General features: G+C 35.4%; 1 protein-coding gene across 10 annotated transcripts in view; it reads right to left on the bottom strand.

The window, feature by feature from the left end:
• Positions 1-20930, bottom strand: part of TCF12 (transcription factor 12) — a 366824-nt gene that overhangs the window by 52053 nt on the left and 293841 nt on the right. Inside the window, exon 1 of one of the 10 annotated variants that reach the window (XM_037053970.1) lies at positions 4123-4407. The exons of 8 other annotated variants lie outside the window; for them this stretch is intronic. In XM_037053970.1, coding sequence (XP_036909865.1) covers positions 4123-4191 — 69 coding nt within the window. In that variant the 5' untranslated portion in view covers positions 4192-4407. Of the gene's footprint in view, positions 1-4122; positions 4408-20930 lie in introns of those variants that run through there. One more of the 10 variants, XM_037053971.1, reaches the window with a different exon arrangement.

The following is a 20930-nucleotide window of genomic DNA, read 5'->3' as shown; positions in this document are numbered from 1 at the left end:
TATATTTTTGGTAAAGGGAAAACCAATTAAAGTATTTAAGCTAAAGTCCTTGTCACTCAATGTCTTTAATATTCTGCCTTCAGAAAATTATTAAATGACTTCATCATACACATTAGATTTAACTCCACTGGGCTCGCCTGAAAATTTGAATTAATAAAATTGTATTTTTTTCCTCTCTCATGTTAATTAGCACCAAATGCCCAATGAAACAGAACTGTAGTTGCACACACTCTCACCTAGGTTTCTGTGCTTTTATTATTGAAAATGTTTATTTGAAAAATAAGTCTTGGAAATACTTACAATGCAATATTAGCTACTTGAAACCCTACTTCTCGAAAATATGAATTATGTGGGCAGGCAGGTGCCAAAACCATGGCTAAACCAATTTCCAGGGCTGTGAGTTCTATTAGAAGAAAAGACCTGATAACCTGACTTCCTGAGTTTTTAAACATACCTAGGACAGTCTTAAATTCTTCATCTTATATAGAAATAAAAATTTCCTTGACTGACTGCATTAATTAGCATTCAGAAAGTTGGTAGTTTTGATCATATATGCAAAATATATTTAGTTTAAGGAATGGCCTAGTGTTTTCCTCAGTTACATTTTCCTTCCATTTTAGTATGTTTTGATATAAATGGTAGTAAGGATAAGTGAAGTTTGGCCCTTTGCTATGGAGATGACTTGCTCCTGGATGATATAAAAGAGAAAACCTGCTGTTGGGAGAGAGACCTGGGTTCACTTCTGGCTTAAGCATTTACTAATTGGGTGGGGATTGAGCAAGTTACTTAACTTCCCTAAACCTCACTTCTCTTATTCATAAAAGGTTGGAAACAGATAAATGACAGTGAAAATGCAAGAACTGAATGAGGTAAACATAAAGTCCCCAACATAGCTCCTGCCACAGAGTAGGCCTTACAATCATGTTTGTTCCTGTCTCATTTTTCCCAGATTCCAGAATAAAGAAGCTTAATATTCAAAATGTGTTTTTAAGCTTGAGCTTTAAGCTTGGATTTCTGTGTTTTCTCTAATAAGAAAAAAAAATTCCCTGATACAATTCAAAGAACATCATGTCCGTTTTTTGCCACAATTTTTATACCTGAAATATTTTGTAGCATCTTCAGTTCAAGGCCTAGAAAATGGAGGCTGATCAAGTCAGAGGAAGGCTGAACCTCTACTCCTCAAGGCGAAGAAAACATGAGGAATCCTCTCCTCCCCAAACTTCCCTTCCTTTACCTCTAAGACATTGTAACTTTCTGCATAAAGGACACAGTTTAGTCATGTCAATGAGAAAACTGAATGCAGGGTAAATTCCTTATTTATAAGGAACTTCAGAAACCCATTATTCCTTGCTATTTTTTATTTTATTCCTTTTTTTAAATCTAAAAAAATAGGTAATATTTAAATGGTTTAAGTCCTCTATCATAAACACATATTACTATCTTACAGTATGGCACAGAATACAGCTACACTAAAGCTATGTATAAGATAGAACATTAACCCTTTCACTTTGCAAATAGTGGAGAAAAAAGGGCTAACATTTTTGGATTTTCTCCTCTGCATGTTAAGTGTCTAAGCCTGTTATATTTCAATAATAAAATATAGCTACATAATCTTAAACAATAACATATGAAAAAGCTCTTCTCTGATTAAAGCTTTTTCCTGTAGTTTGTCATTCTTATTAACAGCCAAAACATAGTAAAAATATATGGAATCAACTTGGAATTTTAAAAATAAAAACAAAAAAGAGGGGGAAGCATTTTGTTTAAGACCAGTACCACTTAGGATTTCTTGCTCTCTCAAATACCTATGAGGGTATGGTAAAAATAAAATCAATTTGAACTTACTAGCATTTCAAAATACTAACCTGTCGTATCATCTTAAAATAAATTGATAAAACGGAATAAGGAAGGGAGCTAAACTTTAACATGTTCACTATGAGAATTATATAAAAATTCCGTAACTCAAATGCATAAGTGTACTTCACTTAGAGTCCAGAAATATTAATTTAAAGTGATAGTTGTTATTAGAAAGCATCAACGGGTAAATATTTCCTAATATATACTAAGACTGAGATATTTACATAGTCTTTGGATAATGTAACTACATACCACATGATTTCCTTACTGAAGAGAGTAATAGTAAAAAACTAGATAGAAGTGGTAAAAATACAATGTACATAAGAAAATACATATAAAACCAGGGCCTTTTGATACAGAAGACTAAGAGAATAAATATATCACCTCTTTATGCATTTTTCAGGAACATAAGTCACCCCTGACCTATATCAGGCACAGGCTATCAATTTTCAGGCTATACTTCTCTACCGTACCAGCTCTGTCATCTACACTAAGCCTGGAAGTACTTAATACGATCAAAGCTGTTGCCCACCCCCCCACCCTTGCAATGTAGAACAAAGAGAAATGTTGTAATAGAGTGATCTGTGCTCTTGAAAGAATAAAATCTAAACTTAATTTGAGTTATAGTCTCTTTGCTTCAGGGGTCCTGTATAATTATTTTACTGAACACACACACACACACACACACACACACACACACACACACACCACCTTTAAACAAACTATTTTACTTAAAATTGGACATAAAATATTTTCACATTTGAAAGACAGTTGGGAAGAGAAAACTGCATACAGATCAAGTCATTTCACTTATATTAACCCATCTAAATAAATCTCCTTCTCACATTCTAATAAAGTTCCACTTACACAGGCAGTGTAAACATATACTTTTTAATGAGTTTAAGGATAGTTTGGCTTGACTGTCATATATTAAGAAATCTTAACCAAAAGTTAACCAAATGCTAACAGCCCAAAGAGGCCTTACCAAAGAAATCGGAGAATGAAGAAATGCTTTCATTAGTTCTCACGTACCCTCATACCCTCCTTAGAAACACCCAGGGTGGGGCAAAAGTAGGCTTAAAGCTGTGAGTATGCAAAAGTTTAACCCTGCATTATTATTTATTAATTATTGTATTAATCTACTTTTGCCCCGCCATGCATGCTACTTTAAAACGTTCAAGTGGTAAGAAGGGTAGACACAAATGTATCTGGATTTTATACCTATTTTAGGAAATGTGATTAAATTTTCTTTATAACTTCAAACATTAATAATAAAAATGCTTCCACTCTTTATGCCCCAACCCTCAAATATCACTAAGTAAATAAAAAAACACCTGAGGGAAAACTTTCTTGGGGAATGATTGAGAAGAAAAATACGTAACTTCTGACATAAACCCAAGGCTGTTATTCATCAGTATAACATTTTTATAATGTTTAACAAATATCTTACAAAGATAACTCCCTCCTATCCTCCTTGTCAAAGAAGTTCACTTTCTTTTTAGAATATATGAACTCTCTGACTTAAAAATATTTTTGCAGAAACACACTAAATAATTAATACTAAGTAATGAAAGTAGAAAAGTCTTACTAAGCAACACAGAAAGGTATTATTTTAAAACATCTAATCATGTGCTGTAAATTGATCAGAAATACATTCTTTAGGAAATATATAAATGCATTCTTTGAAAAATACTGATTTATTTTATTAATCTGTACAGGGTCAAAATTCTAGTTTGATTGGAAACAGATGGTGTACCAGTAAAGTCAGGCTCTGGACCTGAAACTCCAAACAGGAAATACGGCCCGCACTAGCTGACTGCTTCCCTAATCATTCCCAGAGCTTCATACTTGTTATTTTTATGAATATCCAATATGACTTTCATCTCTGCCTTCATCTAAAAAGAATGATATAATCCTCTCATATTATGTATGTGTGTGTACTTTATATAAAGATTATACATTTACAAATAATAAAACATTAAAACAAAGGAATTTTCAAGCCCATTGCTAGTAATCAGGCATTAAAAAACAACTCACAAATTCGTTTATTTTCCATGCTATTTTAAAAATAAAAGTCAAAAACTACCAATGAACTGTGTTGAAGACACAACTTTACTGACACTACTTACAAAGAAATACACAATCTAAATGTACCGTAGAAAATGATAAAACAAAACCTCACAGGTTTTAGTAAAAAGCAATTTAATTTACATTGCTTTTCATTAAACCAGTCAGAAGCTATACGAACAAAGAAAAAAGACTTACCGTTTTCCCATTGTAGTAATACATCAAAGAATTGCTGCCCATTCCAGGAACAGGATAAGCACAATACATGTTGATTTTGAAAATGTTACTGTTTGCAGCTAATGCACACAGCTTCTCTCCAAGACAGACATCCACACAGCTAGAGATAAGTCTTCAGCACTATGCATCCACACATGGATCTACTCAAAAGGAACTTATGCAAAACAGGACTGAACCAACTCACAGAGCAGAGAGGGAGGGTTTATGCTGTAAGTAACCTCTTTCAATTTCTTTTAAGTCCTTGCATTGTGGGGGATGCGAATAAGGCAAACTTCAAGGTATTAAAAAAATACAAGTCACTTACACATGCTAAATAACAAAAAATAAATATCCCAAGCGATTATTAATTTTGTCATATATATGAGATTATCTATTTCAAAGAAAGGCAAACTGAGAGATCTGCTAATCTGTTTTTAGTTTTAATTAAATTAGAGCACTTGTGGCAGGGAAACCTAACTTGCCACACCTCTAGCAACACTGCCATCTGGCATGGTCTAAAGTTGCTTCCAACTTTGATAAACACAAGATCAAGCAATCAGGAATTGGAAACACTGGATCATGTGTAACAAGAAGGATCTGGGCAGTTAAGCCTTGTACAAAATCACTTCCTGGAGAAAGAGGACCTGTCTGTCACGTAAGTACCTCTTAACTAGTTGGAATAAAAATAATTTTTTTAAATTATAAAAATCATATTTAAAAAGGAACACATTTCATGAAAATGCTCAGTCCAAAAAACATATGTTCAGTTATAAATATCCTTAAAATCCTTATTCATAACATCAATATGGACTGTACTCTTCTAGAACATCTAACATATATTAAGCAATTCAGTAATTAAATAGAAAAACAAACAAGGCTTTTTGTATTCCCTTATAAAAGAGTATGAAAAGCCAGTATGTATAACAGGCAAAAGGTACAGTCTGGCTAATAACCTAAAAAAGGTTTTCTGCCTCTAAATTCATTACTGTTTATATGGAATATTTTATATATTCATGTTTTGATGTTAATGCTTAAATTTCTCAAAAAAGAAAAGTAATCAGTGTGGGAACCTGACAGATTTTAGACATTCATTTTACTCAGAAGTCAAAGGGCTTTAGACATTGTCTGCAAATATATACTTTCTCACACACAAAAACATTTTGTTACTTAAAAAATTTTTCAATTTTTTTTGATGTGGACAAAAAATAGAACAGCAACTTTTCTCTGATGTACCCCCATCAAAACCTCTCTGTACTATCTCTTCTCCCTGTGCCTTGTCAGGTTCTAATAGAAGTGTGTTAATCAGAGGAAAGCTCACAGGCAGCAAAAAGGGGCACATTACTTTTTTTTTAAAAGATACCTTTGATGAAACAGAACAACTCTTAGAAATTTTCTATAAGGGATCTCCCCCTCATTCTTGTGAAACATATTGGTCAAATTATAGTAATAAAACTAAGTCAGACAATAAGACCAGCTAACTTCACAATGTTTTAAAAGCTGATGCTATCAGAGTAACAATAAAATCTCCCCACACTCTCCAGATATAGAAAAGGCTAAGCAGCAGCTGCAAAAGAACATCACTGTACAGCAGACTATTAAAATGCCAGTCTGCAAAGTGGTTTGTAACTTCCTCCCTCCTGAGAGACCACAAAGACCCATTTCAATCCTTAGAGAACTGTATAAAAAGCTTTGATTTACAATTAACAATGCCATGCCTTAAACCATTCAAGTAAATTTTAGTCTTTCATAGACACAGCCTTTCTCTAACAGAACATCTACTCTTAAAAAAAAACCAAAAAACCAAAAACTCAAGAACGAAAATCAACCATCTGAAATGACATTTCCTTTTTCTCCCAATGAATAAAATAATTTTAAAAATCTTAGTTTTGAATACAAACAGTTAGGATGGGAAATGAGAGAGCCACAGAACACTGACAATTTCTTCCTACAACCATTATTCCAATCTGAGAAAACTTTTATATATTGGTTCAAAAAAAAAAAACAAACCCTACAGTACTTAGGCTCATTTCTCTGGAATGTGCCAGAAAAGTGAGAGAGTACAGAATGTTGTCTGATAAAACAAAAGCATAATTAAACTCCAACTATGCAATCTTGGCTATTAAAAGCACAACAAAATTTTTAGTACTTCATCATTAGTTATTTATTGTAGAGGCAACTATATTATTCTGAAAGGAATAACCAAACATTTAAATAAAAAAGAAATCCAGAGTAAAGTCAGAAAGCATAGTCTTTTACTGTTCTAAAGCAATTTATTAAGTAAAAAGGTAAGATTTGCTATTAAACCTGAATGTGAAGTACGGTACTTTTTAAACAGAGTTAAGTAAGTAATTAAAAGCTTTTGTTTCTACTCTTCATTCCTCCTCTCAAAAACACAGATACAAAATCCATACATGTGTATTTAAGACCCCTCTTCTCCAATACATAATACATTCACTAGGTATACACAGCTTACTAAGAGTATATCTAGAAATGGAGGTGGTGGTGGTGATTAGGTAGATCTACATATATATGACATTAAACTCATTCCTCAAAAACAGAAAAATAATCACCGAAAAACTGGTGGTAATCTAAATAAAATGTTTCCATATTCTACTTGCACATTATGGTAAGGCTTTTTAAGTTTATTACTTCAAAATATCTTTTTGAAGTTGCCTTATCCAAAAGAAACTAAAACTGGTTGGGGCAGACAGTCATTTTCTTTATCACAATTACAAATTACCTTCTATGATAAAGTCCTTTTTTCTCTTCCTCAAGAATATTTTTTGAAAAAATTTAATTTAATCTATGTAACAGCTGCAGCACAATTTTTTTCTTAAGGAGAATCATATTACAGGAAAAAATGCATACGGACAGATCAAATGTTGCTCTAGTAAAAGCAGTTGTTTAATCTTTGCCTTTTTTTTTTAAAGGAACATGTCAAGGGTTAATCCTGTGACTCCATCTGACAAAATGAGTCAGCTGGAGACAGGGCCACTTTTTAAACCTGACTTCAGACAGACATGTAGTCTGTACAGGAGCTCTGAACTGTCATGCACTTTCTATCCTGAATTGATTGTTTCTACCCACAATTCTACCTAATCATTTGTGTTATTCTGAAATTATGTGATCTAACTCAACAGTCATATTACCTAGTCCAAAATCTAAAAAAAAACCCCACCCAAAACAAAAAACCCAACCCCCCCAAGAGAACCCCAAATTTCATAGCCACATGGATATACTGTAAACATGCGCAATAGTATTAATAAAAATGTCAAAAAATCCTGGAAAAATATGATTTAGAGCCACACATCTTTTATTAGGAAAATAATTCCTGATTTGAGGATTATTGCATTTCACGGATTTTCAAATGCGCTTACTCTCTTTAGAGGTTCAGGATGTGACGTTTATTGCCATTCTAACAGTCGTCAAGCATAGACCTAACCTAGACAAGAACATGCTATAAAGTGGTTTGCCTAAGCAATTTACCTCTTTACTAAAGATTTAGAAAAGATGTTTTCAAAAAGTCTACTAGGTAGGGACTTTCTGGCTACTTCAGTTTACATTCCAGGTCCCCATTCAAAAATTTCCCTTTTCCTTATTTTTCTGTTGTGTAGGAGGTTGGCAGATCTTCCTTGGAGAGCTATGCACTATTTCTTTGGATTAACCATGAAGTATTTTAATCTATTTTAGTAGCTCTTCTTTACCTCTGATATTTGGATCACTTTAACTCTCACACTTGTTTTTTTCCTTAACTTAAAGGGTTTTTTTTAGATTTTTTTTAATTTTAATTTTTTATTTATCTTTTAGAGGGGAAGGGAAGGAGAGAGGGAGAGAAATATCAATGTATGGTTGCTTCTCCTGAGTCCCCCTGCTGGGAACTGGCCTGCAACCCAGGCATGTCCCCTGACTGGGAACTGAACCTCATACTTGTTTTTAAAAACTGTCCTTAAAACGAGAATATTTCCAGGGTTATCTTAAACTTTCAGTTTTCAAAACATTTTTAATTTAACTGAATTACATACCTTGAACTAACTAATTAATTAATTAAGGCCAGTTAGTGGTTAATCTATGTATATATTTTATACAACAAGCAGGATCCATTATGGTACCCCGAAAGGCCTGAAGATCTGGTTGGGGGAAAAAATGTAAACCTTGTTCATAGGTTTCCTCATGGAAAGTTTCAACATTAATTCTACATGAATCAATTCATGAATCAATTCAAAAGGAGACCTGAAGTGTGATAAAGGACACCAATCAAAGTTATAATTCCAAAAGGAACTCTGTATTTTCCTAAACTGTGAAATTCAGTAATAAATTACTGGCTGCAAAAGAGGTGGGGTGAGGACAGGTTTAAGAGGATGACAAAAAAAAAAAAAAAACGAGTGGGCAGATTCAAAGCAAAAGACCCTTCTCATTGCCTCCTCTTACTTAGCTTGTAGAGAGATGACTTGTGAGTGTATGCTGTCTCCTAAAAGTGCAGTAGTTCGTTATTTAGCCTGGCTAACTAAATCAGACACTAAAATTCCATGTTTTAGATCTAAAAAAAAATTGCAGACTTTTCTAGTATAAGCTGCTTTGTTTAAAAAAAAGTCAATCCCAAGTGTTCATAAAGTTGGTCTTCCGGTCTTCTTTCAATATTCTCACAATTTAGAAAATTTACTTATACACAAAAAAATAAGAATATAAAATTCTAGTGAAATAACTGAAATTATTCTAGTGAAAGACTGGCATCTCTTTGAAACCAATAAAATAATATTCAATGCATATTATTTAAAGATGTCACTGACCTGAAATCATATATTACACCTTCTAATTCAACAATATCATTCATCTTGCTGATATGAAACAATCAGTAAAAAGGCTTCCTAATACTATCTTTCCACTGTATGAAAATATTAAAGATCAAAGATCTGATTTTGTGACCTTTATTCAGGTGATACTCTGAAAAAAGTGTTCCAATTATGCGTTATTTGTGAGTACTTAAATCTTAGTCAAACCAATCATCAGAGTTATACTGAATGGCACAGACTGGTCTGAATACTGGTATACAACTTATTTCAATACTGGTTAAAAATGAGGAGCATCGGACTTCTGGCCAAGATGGGAGACATAGGTAGATATACTTTGCCTCCTCCCACAACCAAACCTCCCCCCCACCCCTGCCAATAAATTTAAAAGCAAACAATAACCAGAAATGCCAGAAATTCAAACTGTATGAAAATCCGACAACCAAGGAGTTAAAGAAGAAACATTCATCCAGACTGGTAGGAGGGGTGAAGATGGGCTGCTGGGTCAGAGAGGACTCATGGCAAGGCAGCAGCTGGATGACTGGGCAGGTGAGGTCACAGCTGGTGGAGCAGGCAGCCTCACATTTGCGTGCAGATAAACCAGGAGGAACAACTGGGGAGCAAGACAGACTGAGCAACCTAGGATTCCAGTGTGGGGAAATAAAGCCTCAAAACCTCTAGCTGTATAAATCTGTCAGGGTTTCGGTGGGAGGAGAAACTTCCAGCCTCACAGGAGAGATCACTGGAAAGACTCACAGGGTCCTAAAATGTACAAAACCCCGCCTACCCAGGGAATCAACACCAGAAAGGCCCAATTTGCTTGTGGGTAGTGGAGGAAGTGACTGAAAGCGAAGAGAGCCCAGCAAGCAGTATTGTTCCCTCTCTGGGCCCTCCCCCACAGACGGCACTACAACGTAGCAAAGAGGGTTGCCCCACCCTGGTGAATACCTAAGGCTCTGCCCCCTTATAACATAACAGCTGTACCAGACAAAAAAAAATAGAGTCCTAATAAAAGAACAGATGAAAGCTCCAAAAATAGAACTTAGTGATGAAAAGAAAGCCAACCTATTCAGATGCAGAATTCGAAGCACTGGTAATCAGGATGCTCACAGAATTGGTTGAGTATGGTCACAAAATAGAGGAAAAGTGAAGGCTATGCAAAGTGAAATAAAGCAAAATATTCAGGGAACCAACAATGACCAGAAGGAAACTGGGACTCAAATCAATATTTGGAGCAGAAGGAAGAAATAAACATTCAACCAGAACAGTATGAAGAAAAAAAAATTCAAAGAAATGAGGAGAGGCTTAGGAAACTCGAGGAGAACTTTAAAACATTCCAATATCCAAATTTTAGGGGTGCCAGAAGGAGAAGAAGAAGAGCAAGAAATTGAAAACTTATTTGAAAAAATAATGGAGAACTTCTCCAGTCTGGCACAGGAAATAAACTTCTAGGAAGTACAGGAAGCCCAGAGAGTCCCAAAGATGTTGGACCCAAGGAAGAACACACCAAGGCACATCATCATTAAGCTACTCAAGATTAAAGAGAATGAGAGAATCTTAAAAGCATCAAGAGGCCCTGGCTGGTGTGGCTCAGTGGATTGAGTGCTGGCCTGAGAATCAAAGGGTCACCAGTTCAATTCCCAGTCAGGGCACATGTCTGGGTTGCAGGTCAGGTCCATAGTGTGGGGGGGCACACAGGAAGCAACCACACATTGCTGTTTCTCTCCCTCTCTTCCTCCTTGTCCTCTCTAAAAAATAAATAAAATGTTTACCCTGGCTGGTGTGGCTCAGTGGATTGAGGGCAGACATGCAAACCAGAGGAGCTCGGTTCAATTCCCAGTCGGGGCGCATGCCTGGGTTGAGGGTCGGTTCCCAGTGGGGGATGCACGAAAGGCACCCATGCATTGATGTTTCTCTCCCTACCTCCTTCCCTTCCCCTCTAAAGATAAATAAATAAAATCTTTAATACATAAATAAAATGTTTTTTAAAAGCAGCAAGAGAAAAAGAGACAGTTACCTACAAAGGAGTTCCCATAAGACTATCAGCTGCTTTCTCAAAAGAAACCTTGCAGGCAAGAAGGGGCTGGAAAGAAGTATTTGAAGTCATGAAAAGCAAGGACCTACATCCAAGATTACTCTCTCCAGCAAAGCTATCATTTAGAATGGAAGAGCAGATAAAGTGCTTCCCAGATAAGGTCAAGTTAAAGGAGTTCACCATCACCAAGCCCTTATTATGTGAAATGTTAAAGGGACTCATCTAAGAAAAAGATCAAAACTATGAACAGTAAAATGACAACAAACTCGCAACTATCAACAGCTGAACCTAAAACAAACAAACAACCCAACCAAAAACCAAACAAACAAAAAAACCCCCAAACAAACAAAAAAACCTAAGCAAACAACTAGAATAGGAACAGAACCACAGAAATAAAGATCTTGTGGAGGGTAATCAGTGGGGCAGGGGTGGGGGGAGAATGGGGGAAAAGGTACAGGTAAAAAACATAATTGGAAGGTACAAAATAGACAGGGGGAGGTTAAGAATAGTATGGGAAATGGAGAAGCCAAAAAACTTCTTTGTATGACCCATTGTCATGAACTAACGGGTGGGAATGCTGGTGGGAACGGGGATACAAAGTGGAGGGGAATAAAGAGAAGAAAAAAATGGGACAACTGTAATAGCATAATCAATAAAATATATTTAAAAAAAGAAATGAGGAGCATCAAAGTACATGTAACATACACTTCTCAGAGCAAAAGAAAAACACATGCTAAAGTTCACAAATCACCAGTCTCAAACACAGAATATCAGATTTCTTATTATCTGTTTACAAAAACCTCTAATTGAGTTTAGAAATGCTTGATGATTAAAAGATTAGAAAACACCTATCTGCATAGCCAATGGAAATAATAAACTACATAAATTGCATTTATAGGGCAAAAGAATACTTGTTTAACTTCCTTTTGACAACCATATGACTATAATGAGGATGGGTAAAACAGCCATACCTGCTGGAGGAGAAAGCAAATAAATCTCTTTCTGGGGTAAATAAACAGCATCCCTGTGACATCAACACTAACAGGATTGACAGATCATACAAAACTTCTAAAAGGCAACCATTAGAAAACCCTTCAAATGAGACAAAACTGTAATTCCTGAGAATATGTAAACCTGAAGCAAACTGCATGTTTTCTTTGAAATATTAATGAGGGGGTATCCTTTTTCCCTAGTAATTCCTGTGTCTCTTGGCTGTCCCTTTCATTTCCCACGTGAATTGCAGTTTGTCACTTCTAATTTACTACTTGAAATAATATGGTAAGAGAATCATTATATTGCAACTTGATAATTTTCCTGCAGATGGCTCTATAATCACAGGGCTACCTAATGGTGTCCTAATGGTGTGTGTGAAAGTAAAACAACAACAACAAGAACACCAAAGAGGATGCCTAGGTTTTAAAATTCCTCAGTAAAAAAGCTTCCAAGACCAGACAAAGCTTTTTCACTCCTGACTTTATTAGGCAACCTACAAACAACAACAAAAAAAAAACTGTAAGCAAACAAGTGTATTTTTAAAAATCATATGCAGTAGGTATACAATTTGGTCTTGGGTTGAGTTAGTTCTTCCCTATGGAAAGTGCCACCCATCTTTCTGTTTCTTTTTCTGACCTGTGCATATTATTTTCCTCTGAGCTGGAAAGAGCCAGATACTTTCAATTTATGAGAAATAAAGCAGCACCAAGATATTCTAGTCTATTTTAAAATTTAAAAAAAACCCAGATGTAACATCTGAATTTTAGCCCAGAACCATGTCAAGAATCTGTAATCTGAATAGCTAAAAAACATCATTTCTGGCCCCCAATCTGTGGTTTTGTTTCATTAAAAATTCTTATAGTGGCTTTTTTAATACTTCATATCTCTCATTAATTAAATAATGAGAATCTACTTAATAACCCTCATATTTTTAACAATCAAGTAACAAAATTCAGTTAATTTTAGCTATACTCATGGGAAGAAATAAATCACGCAGTTTCTGAATTTACGAAAAGAACTACAGTATCTTAAAAAGTATGGTTTCTTACTACTAATTCTAGTGAACACTCTCAACAAAAGTCAAATATTTCATTGTGAAAATACATCTATGGGAGGGTATAATAGGCAGGGAGGAGATGGGAGAAGGTGTCAGTTCAATACAGAACAAGACCAAACAAAGTTTGACTAGTGTTTGGTATGCTTCACTAATAAAGACAATATACCACCCAAATAATAAGTGTCCCTTCCCAGATATATTGGGAAACTGACACAAATATCTGAAAAATCTACTTGTTCTATGTTTCTGTAATACATCTACATAGCAGTCATTAGTACTCTGTAGCATAAGACAGGCTGCTCAGGTTCCAGACATTGTGATGTCATACTATATGATGAAAAAGAGCACTGGACACGGAGTCAGGAGTGAGGAACCCAGGTTTTAGCTGCACCTCTTAGGAGATATGAGAGTTTAGGCTAGGTCTTGAATTTCCCTAAGTCTAAGCAAGTATCCATTTCTGCAAAATGCAGCACTAAACTAGGCCAAAGATTTCCTAAACATCTCACCATCAATAAAACCTTTTATTATCTACTCAACCCCAAAATACTGAATTCCTATTTTGAAAGATTTTGGTCTTCCAAGCTCCTTTTTATTGAGTTATAATGAATTTTTTCCTGGTTTAAAAAAAAGAAAACATAAAGCCATGTAACTTCCATTTAGAACTTCTGATTAAAGGAAAATGAAGGATTGCCATGGTGAGCTGAAATAAGTTTAATACGAGCAATTTGTTGTTTTAACTAGCATGGATAATTTTATTTCAGTCAAATACACAATTTATTAGGTATTCTGAAATATTTTACATCTTGTCAGATTACTATTTTTGAAGACCCAGGCTGTGACTTACTGGCATAGATAATACTTAGTGTCTACACCAGTCTTAAACTCTATTTTTATAATCATCTCTGCAAGTGGCACAATAAAAAGCCTAAAGCCTCACATGAAAGGCTGACACAAAAGAGAATCTAAACACATAATTGCAACTTCTCAGTTCTAAGCTGAGTCCAAATGCTTTATATGCTAATAACATTTATGCTAGCAAATGAAGTATTTTATAAGGTGTTAGTAATGTAATTCCATTACCTAATTAATATTTTTATTTAAAATAAACATCTTTTCAAAAAGTTTTCTAGTGACTCAAACAGAATAGCAGGGGCAAAAAGAGAAAGAGAGAGTGAAAGTTTGACATCTTACCAGTAGGTAACGACTCTTACTGAACTTTGTTACTGTTCAATTAGCTTCATAACAATTTTTGTTTCTCACTAATGTGTAATTTTATCTACAAATCAAACATTTTATGTTTAACATAATGTCATCTGGAAAATGAAAGATTTTTGGCCATGCCCTTCAAATAAACATGTGAGCAACTACAGAGATGGTTATGTTTTTAATCATTTGTTATACTTTTTATAGCAAGCAACAAGAACTTAATGTGTCAATAGGGAGCCCATCTTCATTAAATAGAGTATTTCTCCTGCACTATTTTGCAGTAAAGAAGCTGGCCCTACATGTTTGTGTTTAGACTGGAGAATTCAGTAAATCAGTAAAAGAGATGGTTAAGCAGATTATAAACAAAGGTGTATTAAGTTTACAGGTTACAAGAGAATAGATAGGAAAAGGTGAAAAGCAGATACCTTTACAGGTGGGTGATCTTGACACCTGTTGCCCTAACACTGCTTATTACAGACTTAAATGACTGATCTATAAAAAAAAAGTTCAGACTATGTTACTACTCTTAAAACTAAAACAAAGATCATCTGAATGTAAGGACAGTTATCCAATGATAAAACTTTATATGGAAAACCAAATGTAGGTCTTCCTAGTTCTAATGTATATATCTGAGGGTGAGACTATTACCTACGTAAATAAAATAATTTGTGATCTTTTTTTGTCTTCACCCAAGGATGTGTTTATTGCTTTTACAAAGGAAGAGGAAGAAAGAGAGAGAGAGAGAGATGAATGTAAGAAACATCAAATGCTGTCTCCTAAATGTGCTGGAAACGGTGTATACGGATGACACTGCAACCAACCAAGCCAAAGTGCCAGGGAGAATTTCAGTGGTCTTTGCCACTGAAAAGAATTTTACTTTTCTGATGAAAAATTGGAGCTTTTTTCCTTCCTAAAATGCTTTTACAAAGTTTAAGCATGTTAAATGTTTTATAATATAGGTGGTTAATACATTACTATAGTTCTCCATGAACGATGCTGCTTTTGGATAATCCAGTATCTTCTGAGTTAACTGAGCCAAGAAGCGCTATGACTTGTATTGTTAATCATTTGAGTTTATTTATTCAACAAATATTCACTGAACATCTATTATGCAACTAGATGCTGCAAATAAAGCAACATAAAATCCCTGCCTTACCAAGTTTCTCCTGGGTGAGACAAAGAATGAACTTTTAATTACAGTATATCAGATGGTAATAAGTGTTATAGAGAAAAATACAGTAAGAAAGCAGTGATGGGGCACCACTGACATTTCATAAAGAATGGTCAGAAAAGATTCCCAGTAATGGCCTTGGCTGGTGGAGCTCAGTGGACTGAGAACCAGACGATCGAGGTTCCATTCCCAGTCAGGGCACATGCCTGGGTTGCAGGCCAGTTCCCAGCAGGGGACTCACGAGAGGCAACCATACATTGATATTTCCCTCCTTCTCTCCTTCCCTTCCCCTCTAAAGATAAATAAATAAAATTTTTAAAAAAAGGTTCCGAGTAATGAAGTGATATGTCATTAAAGAGAAAAGTATATGAGAAAACTAGCTGTGTGGCTACTAAGGGAGGTGGATGTGCTCTGGCAGAGAAAAGAGTAAATACAAAGACCCTGAGGCAGGAGAGTGCTCACTATCTTTAAAGAGCAATAAAAAGGGCAGTGTGACCAGAGGAGTAATTAGTGGAAGATACAATCTGTGAAGTAACTGAGGTGACGGATAAGAAGGGTTTTGAAAGCCACTTAAAGAATTTTGGGATGACAATGATAACAGATGCTGCTGGAGGATTTTGAACAGGAGAATGGTATCTATCACCTGACAAACGATTTCGAAAGCCCCCTCCTGTGTTTAAAAAAAAAAAAAGACTGAAAAAAAAATGGAAGAGCTGTTGGGAAGATTTTGCCATAATTCAGGAACCAGATAATGGTGGCTTGCACAGTGATGATAGCAATGGGTAGTGACAACCTATCAAATTCTTGAAGATAATTTTAGTAAGAGAAATTCAATATGGGAAGATAACTACTGTTTCACTTTGAAACCATACTCTCTCTTTTTCCGTTTGAGGAAAGTATTCCTGTTAGTGGTTTTCCATACCCTTTCATGTGGATACAGAGAGAACTAACTGATCAGATCACTGGGGAGAAATAGGGAGGGGCCGTAGGAGGAGTTTGCCAAGGCAATGGTAGGCAGTCTAGGACAGGATTGGCTAAGAAGCTGAATGCCTCCAGAGCACAGGGAAATAAAAGGAGGGCGAGCTCTCTGGCTCCTGGGATGGTTCTGTCTGTTTCACAGGCTCTTATTCCAGAGGATGCCTAGATGATCATGCTGCGGCTGCCTGCAATTCCCAATGGACATTATTTTGGATGGGAAGGAACTCTGGGCACAGCCTAGGACCAGGCTGGCCACGCAGAGGGAGGCAGGTTTATCCTTTGGGTGTTCTACAGGGAACAGGCTCTGAGGCAGAAGCCTACCATTCTTCTAAAATTGTGTAGTTTTTGTATCTTTCGTTGTTTGTAAACTAGCCCTGTAGAAATAACAAAAAACAGGAATGACTGAAAAATTCAAGTGTTAAAGAGTTTAGCATTAATTGATAGGTTTAAGTGATTAAAGCTGTGACTTGATAGGCTTAAGTGATTGCTTTTGAATAAAGACCCCTTTCCTTTATCAGCCTCAGCTGAATAAAACCTGAGCCTCTGGAATTTTGCCTAGAGGGTGGTGGTGGGCAATGGGACCCCACTTGCTGTTTGGTAACAATGTGAGAATCATGTTATTTTTATTTCAGGACCTAGGTCAACTAAGTGCACTATAGAGTAGTAGCTGGATTACCTATAATTTACCATTTTTGCAAATTTACTCCTATTATTGTGTATAACTAAAAGCTAACTGCATGTGTGAGGGGGAAAAATAGGACAAATAATTCAGTTTCTTACACAAAGAAAGCAAGTTGACATATTCTTGATGACTTAAACAGCCAGAGTAGGAGGAAGCTGAAAGTACAGCATGAAGCGAGAAGTTATTAACAGATGATGCTCCCTATTACAGAAAACATGCAATAATAGCTTTGTAGTATCTATTTTTATTCTTTTAATTCAAAAAGAATATTCTGGATTCTCCAGTATGTACCCAGAGGGCAACAATTACACAACATAAAAATATTTAAAGGTTACTTCTTTCCAAAGGTCAAAGTTATCTTTTGACTATACGAATCTTGAAGACAGGGTACAAGGTCCATGCTTTAAATCCCTAAAGCATTAAGGAGTTATTTATTCACAAGGAGCATTAATACATATTCATTGACTTTAAAAGAATGTATTTACATTTTTCTCATTGGAAATCTACTAAATGAAGCAAGCCACTTTAGTAGCAAAATGTTTCCAATTCTCATATTATTTTTTGAAACTTGTAAGTATCTTTGATATCGGAAAAGATACTGATAACCTGATTTCAGATAATGTCACGTTTACACTTCAAAAAACGATCAAACACATGTTAGGAAACTTGAATTTTATTACTTAACTATTAAGTATTAATAATTTTTAAAAGATTTTTATTTATTCATTTTCAGAGACAGAGGAAAGGATCTGGAGACAGAGAGAAGTATCAGTTGCTTGCCTGTTGCCCACCCCTACCTGGGGACTTGGCCTGCAACACAGGCATGTGTCCTGACTGGGAACTGAACCAGTAATCTTTTGCCTCAGAGGTAAGCACTCAATCCACTGACCCACAACAGTCAGGGCAAATATTAATTATTTTTTTAATATTTGCCATCATAAAGCTAAAGAGGGTACTAAATAAGAACCATAAGTATTCACTTAAATTTATAGAGAAAAGGTGAATTTTCTATTCATGGAGTGAATATTCTCCTAAATTTTACATGAAGCTTTTATTTAGAGAAACACATGGCACATGTTTCAACAGAATCTGTTTCACAACCATACTTGGGATGGAATTGATTCTCAAGCTACTTTTAGCATTGGGTTCTATGAGAAATAATAGTCAAGCTGTTTATATCAAAGTCAAATTATTTAAATAATGTATGCCCTGGGACTAGCAGTGTTTTTTAAAATGCTTAAAAGACAAAGTTATGAATTTTATCTATGTAGCATTTATTACAGTCCTCAAAATTCGATATTATACAAGTACAATAAAAGACTTTTCAAAGGAAAATTATTACTGGTTAAACAAAGGGAATATCAGTGATGGCATATTTAATGTCAACAAATTACTCAGGATGTGAATGCCTTACCTAACTTTGAGTGAAATCCTAAATCCTAAACATCCACAGTGATAACATTTAGATTTCTTAATTTATTCCTTCTTTCCTATACAGTGGTACCTGGGTACTTGTTAATTCATTCCAGAACTCATGAGGAGTGCTGAAACCAATGAGTACCAAACAATGAAGCATTTTCTCAAAGAAGCATTTTCTCCTATGGGGCTTCATCGTGACTCATACAAGTGGGATGAGTTCTGAGTAAGCACTGATTATTAAATTTTTTTTCTTGTCAAAATGCAAAGAGTACAGGGTTTGATGAGTTCTTAAACCAATGAGCACCAAGATATGACTGTACTTAAAATAACCCTCAATGTATGAGGCAAAAAAAAACAAAACAAAATGAACTTCATGTTTCTATTAATGCTGACCACCAGACAGTGGGCTTAATCTCCAAAAGCATTTATAGAATTCAACTACATATCCTTGAAAAACTATGCAACACACACACACACACACACACACACACACACACACACACACACACACACACACACACACACACACACAGAGTCTTATCCTACATTTGGTTTGTGAACTCTCAAACAGTTGAAATACCAGCCCTGGCTGGTGTATCTCAGTGGACTGAGAGTGGGCCTGTGAACCAGAGGATTGCAGTTCCATTCCCAGTCAGGGCACACGCCTGGACTGCAGGCCAGTTCCTGGCAGGGGACGCATGAGAGGCAACCATACATTGATGTTTCTCTCCCTCTCTCCTTCCTTTCCCATCTAAAGATAAATAAATGAAATCTTAAAAAAAATTTTTTTAAAAGACTTGAAATACCAGTAGCTGAAGAGTTCAATAAACCCTAAAAGCCAGCTCTGAAATTCAGGCATGTTTTTTAAAAAGAAATAGAGGTCAGAAAATAAATATCACTGTACAACCACATCATATCAGTACAAATAATTGGATATGGAGGACTCACTGGTTACTTTTCCTTCCGCTTTTTCACTTGAAATGAGATCAAACACATTACTGGCTTATCACAAAAATGAACATCTTGTAACTATGGATTAAAAGCCTATTATCTATAATAATACAATTTGACACTGTTCTGAACAGTAGTTACTGTCAGCATAAACACTGGCTATTTCTTCTTATTAAACTATGAAGAAAATGTCATTTGGTGACCAAATTGAATATAAACTCGGAATGAATTTTAGAATCATCCCCTTTACATACTAAAATTTTTCTGCTAGTCTGACATGTAAGGTCAGAGAAAGAATTGAGATGACTTTGGAAATTTTGAGCCAGAAATTTTTTTTTTAAATTTTGATTAAATTGGCCTGGCTGGTGTAGCTCAGTGGACTGAATGCAAACCTGTGAACCAAAGGGTCGCTGGTTCGATTCCCAGTCAGGGCTCATGCCTGGGTTGCAGGCCAGTTCCCAGTAGAGGACTCATGAGAGGCAACCACACATTGATGTTTCCCTCTCTTTCTCCCTCCTTCCCTGTCTCTCTAAAAATAAATAAAATCTTTTAAAAATGAAAAAAATAAAATTTAAATTTATTGGAGTGACACTGGTTAATAAAATTATATAGGGTTGAAGTGCACAATTCTATAATAGACCATCTGTATACTGTACTGTATGTTCACCACCTAAAGTCAAGTCTCCTTCTGTCACCATTTATTTCCCCATTACCTTCTCTTCCTCCTGCCAGTAATCTTTGAAATGGTACTTTCTAAGTTATGTACTTCTACCAGCACCAGAAAGTTGTATTTGTCTTCTATTTCCTATTTTTTAAAAAATCCTTAGTTTAGCCACCCTCAGGATTTAATATTCTGACTTTTCCTATTTAATAGTCTTATTAATTCTATTTAGTATGTATATGAAAATGCTAGTTCATTGGACATGGTTTAGTGGTCTCTGTGGTTTCGGAACACCTCAGTATATCTCAAGGGGTACCCCTAAAATCTAAAATTTAATACTAAAAATAATTCAAAATTCACATGAATTAAAAAAGCCATTTCCAACTAAATAAAATCCTATAAAATTTTGGGGAAAATGGAAGTCCCTATTTACTAAACTGTAGTCAATTATCAATCCATAGGCTAATGACCTCTGTACCTTTATACAGCAAAGCAAGAAAAAGTGGAATCTAAACGGTTTTGAATCATCCCCAAGACAATAAAGTAATTTATGTGAAGAATTAGAAAAAATTTTTTTGATGGCTGGGGTGATAAAATACACTTTGAGAGCAAAGAAATTATCTGATAAACTGTAATGGCTTTTGTTAAAAAATATATACACACTTAAACCCTGGCTGGCGTAGCTCAGTGGATTGAGCACGGGCCTGCGAACCAAAGGATAGAGGTGCGATTCCCAGTCAGGGCACATGCCTGGGTTGCAGGCCAGTTCCCCGCGCAGGGGACACACAAGAGGCAACCATACATTGATATTTCTCTCCCTCTCTCTTTCCCTTCCTCTCTAAAGATAAAT

This window comes from Sturnira hondurensis, unplaced genomic scaffold (genome assembly GCF_014824575.4).
Source record: "Sturnira hondurensis isolate 20B ecotype Veracruz unplaced genomic scaffold, ASM1482457v3 Scaffold0008196, whole genome shotgun sequence".
NCBI classification, from domain to species: domain Eukaryota; kingdom Metazoa; phylum Chordata; class Mammalia; order Chiroptera; family Phyllostomidae; genus Sturnira; species Sturnira hondurensis.
The sequence above is the reverse complement of the archived record's forward strand: the minus strand, read 5'-3'. Positions and strand labels throughout refer to the sequence as shown.